This window comes from Genypterus blacodes, unplaced genomic scaffold (assembly GCF_046128005.1).
Source record: "Genypterus blacodes isolate CSIRO-AG114 ecotype Tasmania unplaced genomic scaffold, CSIRO-AGI_Gbla_v1 ptg000131l_1, whole genome shotgun sequence".
Lineage (NCBI taxonomy): Eukaryota > Metazoa > Chordata > Actinopteri > Ophidiiformes > Ophidiidae > Genypterus > Genypterus blacodes.
In genome coordinates, this window is record NW_027466933.1 from 1300319 (window position 1) to 1310000 (window position 9682).

Consider the following 9682-nt stretch of genomic DNA (forward strand, 5'->3'; position numbering starts at 1 on the left):
AGCCGGAGCTGCAGTCACGTACTGCACGTTGATGACGGAACTTGTTCGTTATATTTGATCTTGAACTTGTTCGTTACAACTCAGTGTGTGTGCTCCACTGATGTTTTTAATTTAAGAATGTACACTGGGTACGTGGTTTCATTTATTTGTATTTAAATACTTGGGTAATTACGATATTTATGTTTAGTTACACATTTAAATGTTTATATTTCAAGGCATAATACCTCCATTACGTGTGCTACGTGTTCTGAATAAAGGTCTGACGCCATAGAGGTGACAGCTGCATTTGCTTTGGTGTATGCGCTCCCCCTGCGTCTCAACAAACCTGTTGCTGATTGGTCTACAACTGACAACCAACACGCACCGGCCAATCAAAACGCCGGAACGTTGTTGTTAGAACAGGGGGAAAACAAGAGCTCCCAGCTGTCTAGAAGCTGCAAAGGGGATCAAACCAAACCGCTACACGGCGCTCGGGCTGCGACCACAAGTACGTACGGCAACCGAGAAGCGCACTTTAGTTCCGCAAACAAAACCTGTGACGTTCGTGTGGAGAAATCACTCCCAGGTGGACGCTTATTGAGGGTTTGCTAGCTAGCATCGAAGCTAGCAGTATGTTGTTGATGCGTTAATGGCCGATAACAGCTGATTACTTTCGCTCCGGTAAGTGAAACCTCGTCAGGGAAACTTGGCGGTGGGAGTCTTGTCGTTCGAATGCGTCTATCTCGTTTCTAGGGGAAGGTTTTTCGGCTGTGTTTCGGAGAAGCTCCGGTGACCTTTCGGCAGCTTCTCCGGCGAAAACAGCGATGTGACGACGTGATGTGTGGCCAGCTAGCAATGGTGCAAGGACGGGAAGGGGGCGGGCGGCGTCATCAGACCCAGGTGGAGCGGATGCCCGTGAACGCATCACAATGTTGAAACCGAGTTAAATATCAACAATAATAATAATTCTGTTTATATTTTTCTGGTCTTAATGCATTTATTGCGTGATGCCACCGCAGCCTGTTGAAACATATAAGCGAAATAGCATTAAATCACCACAAGAAGTAATACTTCAGCATGTAGGCCTTTGAATTTTCCTCCTGTTGTGGCTAAAAATTCGAGAACTCAAAGGTGATAAATAACACAGATTAATTAAGTAAACGGCTACAAAGCAACTCAATCAATTATATATTTTAAGTAAGTATTAAGTCTTCGAAAACGAGTGTAAACACAAGCTGGAGGCTTTGTTTATTTTTCTCCGCGGCTGAAACTACGACTGCAATCGACTAATTATGTAAGATGGACGGTGTTTATTCAGAAATTATCTCTGTTTTGAATAAACGAAGTAAGAAATGAGTCGATTGTATTAGGAAATGTTTGATGTCTAAGCAGCCTTAAGGTGCTGTAGATGCCTCCTGAAAGCTAAAGCAGTCAGAAATGTCTCCTTTACACCAAACGTGGCTCACGTCCAGCCTGCCATTTTGTGTCATTATCAGGTAATGGCTCAGAGTAGCGAGTAATGCATCCAAATGTCAGCCTCAGAAGATAACTATCAGCATGTGGATGGTGCTTCAGGTGTGCTGTTGTAGCAGAGTCCTGTGTGAAATGAAAGTGTGGAGCCGGTGTCGTTTTTCTGGTTCATGAAACCACTTTGTCCAGTTTCAGGAGACAGAAGCCTGTTCAGCAGAGATAAACCAAGCTCAGTGTGCTTAGCAGCTCCTTGGCAACAGCTGTTCTCTCTTATCACTTTGCTCTTAACCTTGCAGTGTTTCAAGCGTTATTTATTATACACCATTGAACTGTTCTTTTTAACAGTTAAACATCTTTTCTCCTCCCAGCAGCCTGAAGCCTGTGTGTGTGTTCTTCAGCTAGAGGGACTAAACATTAAAATGGTAAGTTGGTGCAATTATAATAGCAATGATGATTTATATTTCAGTTTCATTCCCTACCTTTTTTTTTGGTTTCATTTCATGAGGAGCAGGCAGTGATCATGTTGTTGTGGTTCATGAATTCACCCTTGTACATGTATGAAGACATGAATGGAGTGGCAGTATTTGCAGGCGTTGGGTTATTAAATGACACCGTGTTGTTTTGTCTTCTGAATAGGTGTGACTGGCATCTGGTGGAACAGCCTTCCTGAACAAAAACTGGAAACGATCACTTGAACAGATGGAGGATTCTTCACATCTCTATATATCTGAGTTTGGAGAGAATGAGGAAATGGAAGAGGAGGAAGATGATGACGAGGAAGAGGAAGGGATGGAGGACAGTTATCATGAGGAAGCTGGCATGGAACCAGTCTCCCCTGATCTCCACCAGGAACATGACCAGGATACTGACAGAAATTGGGATTGTTTCCCTTGCCCGCACTGCGACAGACAGTTTACCAGCGAGAACGACTTGGAGCGTCACTTGCACATCCATGTCGCTGAAAACAGGGATGCACACGCATACCAATGCACTGACAGCAACATGTTCTTTGGTTCAGAGATCAGTCAGCAGCAGAACGAGCAGGTAAACCTCGTGGATTCTCCTCCTGATCACGCTGCTCTGCCAGACAAACAAGGGACATTAGAAGAGCCTCACGCTTGCAAATACTGCGAGAAAATGTTTGGAACGTACATGAGCAAGCGACAACATGAACTCACAATCCACGAACAGCACCTCAGAGACCACTGTGTCGAGAAATTCCACCTGCCGCAGGAGGAAAATGTTCACAGTACAACATCTCAACAGGAATCGCATCTTGGTGACAACACAGCACCTGCAGATGTTCTCCTACATGAAGGGGAACAGCTGAAGCAGTACATGCTCGACATCTCCAGCAGCGTCTCGGAGAATCTCAGCTTTTACATCGATGGCAAGATAGTGTCAACAAGCACAGTCAGTAGCTGCGAGTTGGCTGAGGCTCATTCTGGATCTTCCACTTTAGTCGGGCTGGATGCTTTGATTCTTGACCCGGTTCACATCAGCCAGGTTTTAAACACAGACCTGGTCCTAGGCAAAGAGATACTTGGTCAACCACTGGCTAAGAGAAGAACTGCAACACCGCCCCTCTTACCGCAAATTCAGACTGAGCTGGAGTCTGAAGTGGTTGTGTCGTCGTCGTCGTCGTCCTCGCTCGTGTCGTCTCTGATAGAAACTCTTCTCCCACAGAATACAGAATCCACAATCGTGCAGACGGAGAGGACAGTGTTTCTGTCCCCTAAGCTGAAGCGGCTCCTGGAGAAGCAGGAGGGCCTTCAACCCACGCTCGCCCTCATCACAGACGGCCAGACGCCTTGTTCGCCTGTCTCGCTCTCCGTCCTACCTGCTGGGACGGGCAAGTTTAAAAGGAGAACAGGGTCGCCGCCGAGCTCTCCGCAGCAAAACCAAACCTGTAATGAGGAAACGCCTACAGCAGATCCAGGAGACGGTGACGCTGGTGGCGCAGCACAGACGGACACGCTGAACAGCTCGCCATCGCAAAGACTATCCAATGAGACGGACGACGCAAGTCCATCAGCGGACGAGCCGGAAATGAACCACACCTTGACGGAGCCCTGGTCCCCAATAATTGGCGGTAATTCCTGTAACCAACAACCTCTGGATCTCTCTAACACTGTCAAACTAGCTGAAGATAGAGCTGCAGCCGACGCCGTGTTGGATTTGAGTTTGCAGAAAAAGAGTCCGGATCACTCACGGCTGCAAGCGCATTTGGAAGAAGGAAAATCAGACGTTTGCATGTTTGAGAATCCGGAGCCTCCCTTGGTTTCGGACTTCACCATCGTCTCGGCTGCAGACATGTTGGATCCTGTGGCGGACGGACTCTTGTACAGTCTCTCCCTTCCCACCACTCCGGTGTCTGCCGCCCTCACCTCCATTGCCTTGCAGTCGGCTCCTCCTTGCACTATCGCATTTGCGTCCCCGACCTCACACGCGCTCCTCCCCGCTGCTGCGCCATTAATTACAGTCTTGGCACCACCGCCTACTCTCTCCAATTCCCCGAGTCAGCCGCTCCACGTGTTGGCCCCAAATATATCTCCCGAACCTTTGGTGATCTGCGGGGAAAGTGCTCTAACTTCCGAGTGTGATCTATCCGCTGCGTTTACAGCTGCAAACGCTGCAAACTTGGTCACCCTCTCCCAACCCATCGACCCGACTCTGAGTCTACCTGGCCACATGTTCCTCACCGAGCAAATCGCTCTCAATTCTCCTATAGTCGAACCCGCTGCAGGGTCAGAAATGCCCTTCCCGCCCACTGTAACTCTAAACGATTCTCTCCTAAACTCCTTTAACATCACGAGCAACACCGTTTTGATAGAGTGCACAATCGCTCTGGAGGCTCCAGGGAGCGTCGTCCCCGCTGCGATCAGTCTAGAAGAAAATGCTGCCGAGCCCCCAGCACCTGAACAGATGGTTGTTAATCACATAGAACAGCAACAGATTGTATCCCTACCCAACCCTCCACATGTGGATCCCCCTATTCTTGTGTCCTCCATTGCAGAATCTGTGCCTCTATCCTCCCCCTCATCAGTGATACCTGATTTGGTCGCTGAATCAAGTCCTGACCCCCAACCGGATGGTGCAGAGCCACCAATCGCAAAAGAGGAAGAAGCTGCTACTGACGATTCCGTCTCCAACCCCGAAGTCTTAGCTGAAACCCCAACCCCTGAAACCCCAACCCCCTGTGAAAAAGCCGAGGAAAAACCTTCAAATGACACGGATGGCGATTCACAACAGCAGACTTTCACCAAGAACTTTGTCTGCAACGTGTGCGAGAAGCTCTTCCATTCCATGAACGAACTGGGCCACCACGTCGGCGACCACGCAGACGAGTGGCCCTACAAGTGCGAGTTCTGCGTGCTGCTGTTCGGCAAACCGTCGGCTTTGCTCGACCATCGCTCCAGCCTTCACGGTGTGGGCAAGACGTACGTGTGCAGCGTCTGCACCAAGGAGTTTGTCTACCTTTGCAATCTGAAACAACACCAGGAGGAATTACATCCTGGCCATCAGTGTACACACACCGAAGAGGAAAAGGGAAAGCTGAGACCGCAGAACTACAACAACGCCGTAAAAGTCAAGGCAGAGGCTCCAGGTCTCGACACCCCAGAGGAACCGAAAAGGCCTGTGAAGAAGGAAGAAGGCGAGGTGGACGCCGCTGCTGAAGAGCTGCTAACCACGATGAAGATCATGGCTTCAGACGGAGGCAAACACAAAGGGCCCGATGTTCGTCTGGGCATCAACCAGCACTATCCCAGCTACAAGCCCCCACCCTTTCCATACCATAACCGATCACCTGCCGGCTCCCTGGCCTCGGCCACCAACTTCACCACCCACAACATCCCGCAGACCTTCACCACGGCAATTCGGTGCACCAAGTGTGGGAACAGCTTTGACAACATGCCAGAGTTGCACAAGCACATCCTGGCTTGTGCAAACGCCAGCGATAAAAGGCGGTACACTCCCAAGAAGAATCCCATACCGCTTCGCCACTTCGCAAAGCCTCAGAACGGAGTGCTGTCCACTACCAACTCTACCAACGGGCTCAATGCTTCATACAGAGGAATCCCGGCAAACAGGCCCAAACCTCACCAAGACTCGCCTGTGAAGATGAAGCTCAAAGTCCTCAACAAAAAGAAGAAGAAGGAGCTGGTGCAGAGGACCATGCCTCAGAGGAACAAGTCGGCCCCGTCCTCCAACAAAGGCTCACCTGCAGGAGCGGACCAGGACGAGGAGCCGGAGGTCTTCGTCTGCCCGCACTGCAGCAGGGAGTTCACTATGCGCCGCTGCCGGACCAAACACATGGCCGTCTGCCCCAAGAAACCTAAAGAAGTGAAGAAAAGCAAGGAGGGGGGAATCTTTGTCACCAAGGAGAATAACGGCCATCTGCACCGAGGGGTTTCTCTCGCGGAGGACGAGCAAAGCCCGGGTCGCCACAAGACCAGACTCCAGACGTCGACCCCCGCTAAGAGGCACGCCATCTTGCCCGTGCAGACCGTGCTGTCCAACAAGAGAAGTAAGATCATCATAAAGGAGCCGAAGCAGGAGGCGGGGGCGGCGCTGAACGACCTCCCCGTGGTTCGCACCTTTAACCCCTCCATGCGTCAGTACGGCAGAGCCCCGCACGGCGTCAAAGAGATCCCCATCAAGATCACCATGGTGAACTCAGAGCAGAGAGAGGAGCTGCCTCCCGCCCGCAGCCAGGACGCCGTGACCGCTGCCTCTCAGCAGAGCGCGACGGCGTGATGATGAGGAGCACAAGAGGGATCAGCAGGTACAGCACGTTAATCTGGGTAGAGATCAAAGTTGATGATTGATGAAAGTTGGTGATTTATTGATTACAATCTGAAACCCTTTTTTTTTTTTTTTTTCCATTTTCAGGACTTCCTTCCTTCCTTCCTTCCTGAGGAGACGACTGCCAATCATGCAGTCGCCCCGCAGACTCAGAATGCATTAACACTGTACAATATGACTGAAGCCAGTGTGGAGGAAAGGTGTGACGCTGCACTGAGTGGATGTGATTCAGTCTCTCTACGCTGTTGTAGTCGTCTCCAGTTCTGTACAGATTCTCTCCGTTTCTTTTCCCGCTTTGGATTTTGCACTTTGAAGTGAATCTGTGGCTGCTGTCGTGTCACAGAGAGGCAAAAGGGAACGAAAGGATCAGAGCTGGGCCGCTGCTCCGGTCTCTTCCTGGCCCCGGGTTTCGTGGAGAGGACGTTCAGGCGTCGCTCATCTCCAGCGCGTCATCGCACCTTCTTCCTCACCTGCTGTCTGTGGCCTTTGCGTTGTAACTCTACACGGCTTCATCTCACCTCCTCCTTTTCCTCCTCCTCTGCGTCTGTTTACTTTGATGCGATCGGGCCTTAACGCTGAGTCTTACGTTGAGTTAATCGGTAGCTAATTGAATCTTACGGAAAACAGGTCTATTGAATGAAGCGCTTACGTTAAAAGGAGCTAGAGTTTCTGTCAACACTGTGTTCAGATATCAGGACGGCGGATCAGTGAAGCCGTGGTTGATGTAAACGTTCTATTTGGTAAAGGGAATGCTGCAGCCTTTGCCACTGAGCTTTGTGAATGATCAGGTTGGATCATTTGCATGTATTTGGTATTAAAAGGCGATGATGACTTAATGTGCCATCAAATGAAGTATGAAGAAACGGTGATGAAGAATAAATACACAGGTAGAAACTAAACATCACGCTCAGTAACGATCCGTACACCTGGGCTGTAACTTTTACCGGTTTAACCTCATTTGAAGACTTATTATGAAGAACTGGAATCCTCCCGGCGTGCTTTAGTTTGCACTTCCTGTAACACGACTTGGTTCTTCCAGCCGTTGCATTGCGAAACAGGAAAACCTCAGCGTGTGAAGTGAGGTTCACTCAGCATCTGTAACATACTGTAGAAGCAGCTCATCATCGCTTGCAAATCTGTGGAAACGCTTTAGTTTGTTGTGTTAAAATGTTTAATTAACCTCAAATAAGATGTTCAACTGTTATGGGGCTTTTGTTTTTCTCTTTGCTTTTCTTTTTCTTTTCTTTTTCTTTTACAAAAGCCCTGTATTGAAATATAGAAGCGTCTGTGGCAAGTTGTCACTAATCTAAGTGTGGGTGGGTGTGTGTTTGAGTTAAATATTCTCCGGCCTGGATGAGGGTGTGAGGTTCAACTATACAGGGTAGAGTCTTTATTTATGATTGACTGAATTTATGTGATTTACGCTGAAAATTGTTTAGATTTTTTCTTTTGCCTTTTCAACCCCTTTGCTGTAACATTACACACACACACACACACACACGATATGTTGGATGTATAGGCTGGTTTGAGAGAGAGACTGTTATTTAACTGTGAAAAGTGCTAGTAGCATTTCAGAGTGTAAATGGAGTCGTGTATATTTATTAATAATTTAAATCCGTGTTTCTTTGATTGGTTCCTCCTCTGTATGATTTGCACTAATGTTTTTTTTTTCAAGCGAGTGTTCAAAAATAAACGGCGAATGTTCCGAGTCGTGTGAAACAGCCCAGGTATGACATCATTTAAGGTGGAATTCTCATTTTGTGAAATGACACTAACTGTCCAGCAGGTGGCACACTTGTGTTACTTTAACCTCACACACAAACACACCGTTGTCATAAGCTGTAAAGTTTTGATCCCCTGCGTGCACGACACAGAACAACCAGAGCCGCTAAATGGAATGCAGCCATCAATCACCAGTTGAAGTAAATATTAAGATTAACTTTGCAGCTTAATGGTAAACACAATTGTGACTTATGTTATGTTCTAAAGTGTAAAGTAGATCCAGGTAAGCTACAATATAGAGCAACAGAGTACACAGTAAGGAAGTAACAACACTAACCAGCACACTGAGCATCATATGAAACATTTAGATGAGAAAGTTCAGGATGAAGTTGTAATATTTAAGGAAGATCAGCATATAAATGTAATTAGTTATTATTGTTATTAGGAGGTCTAATTCTGATTCAGGTGGTAAATAAGTACAGAAATGTTTGTGTGTGTGTGCATTGTATATGTCTGTACCCATGTTGCAGCTGAAGGTAGGTCATTCATTCCTCTAATACACACACTACCTCTGTGGTGTGTGTGTGTGTGTGTGTGTGTGTGTGTGTGTGTGTGTGTGTGTGTGTGTTTTGTCAGTAGTTGTCAGCGTCACGTTGTGATGTAACTTGTGTGTGTTGACAGATGAGACTGTAGTCGTGTGTGTGTGTGTCTGTGTGTGTGTGTGTCGTGTTCTCGCTGCAGTGTGTTTTCTCAGGCTGCCTTTTATTTTTTCCCCCCTAGAACATAACTGAGATGTCTGAAAGCAAATCGCAGTACAAACTACAGACTGTGACACTGGTGTGACTATACGCTGTGTGTTTGTGTTTGTGTGTGTGTGTGTGTGTGTGTGTGTGTGTGTGTGTGTGTGTGTGTGTGAGCGACTGTATGCTGTGTGTGTGCTGCACGCTGACTCAGCCAAACACACTCAGCGCCGCAGATTTGTGCTTACTGGAGCTCAGCACAGAAAAGGGAATATTTGCTGTAGTGTTGGATCCACATCAAAATTATGGCTTTGGCATTGTTCAATTACAAATCGACACGCACACAGATTTGACCTGCTTTCCTTTATGACTTCTTCTTATCCGTGCTTTTCCTTGAGTGCAGCAGAGTTCACGCTTTTCATGTATTGAAAGTTGCAAAAAGATGTGCTTGCACCGCTCTGCAGCTGTAGCAACGACAGATGGAACAACACAAACTCGCTGTGAGATCTGGGGGTCATAAAGGCCGAGGCGACGGCGACAGACTGCGTCACACTAACAGTGTAAGGTGTAGACGTAGGAGGCCTAAAACTTCTGAGACTGAGCGTAATATTCCCTCCTCTAAATGTAATTGTTCATTAACATGCAGAGCAGCCGGCATGAAGTTAATTGGAAAGGCGGCGTGTTTGATTTGCTGCCGGACATTAACAGCAGCATTCCAGGAGAGGATGAGGTTTGGCTTGTTTACGCCTCTGTAGTATCTTGGGATGGAGGATGCACAGGGGAACACGAACCTCCGCCGCCTGTGACTTTGACGTATCGCTCTTATCGCCCCCACCCCCCCCCCCCCCCCCCCCCCCACCCAGTCGTGTTCTGGATACAACAGACGGTGTAATAAAATGCAGATGCGCACGACTCAGCAGAAGGTGGAGCGAAGCCGGATCCGTCTGCAAGAGGAAGAGGAGGAG

General features: G+C 48.1%; 1 protein-coding gene across 4 annotated transcripts; it reads left to right on the forward strand.

The window, feature by feature from the left end:
* Positions 1–394: 394 nt before the first annotated feature.
* On the forward strand, positions 395–7993 carry prdm2a (PR domain containing 2, with ZNF domain a). 4 transcript variants are annotated; one of them, XM_076163398.1, is made up of 5 exons: positions 395–660; positions 733–879; positions 1818–1871; positions 2086–6235; positions 6343–7993. In XM_076163398.1, the coding sequence occupies exon 4, from the start codon at positions 2149–2151 to the stop codon at positions 6205–6207; it is 4059 nt and encodes a 1352-aa protein (XP_076019513.1). In that variant the 5' UTR covers positions 395–660; positions 733–879; positions 1818–1871; positions 2086–2148; the 3' UTR covers positions 6208–6235; positions 6343–7993. The 4 variants fall into 4 exon arrangements, with proteins under 4 accessions (XP_076019513.1, XP_076019511.1, XP_076019512.1 ...); XM_076163396.1 differs by lacking the exon at positions 733–879; XM_076163397.1 differs by lacking the exon at positions 733–879 and having other exon boundaries at positions 395–487.
* The last annotated feature ends 1689 nt before the right edge of the window (positions 7994–9682 follow it).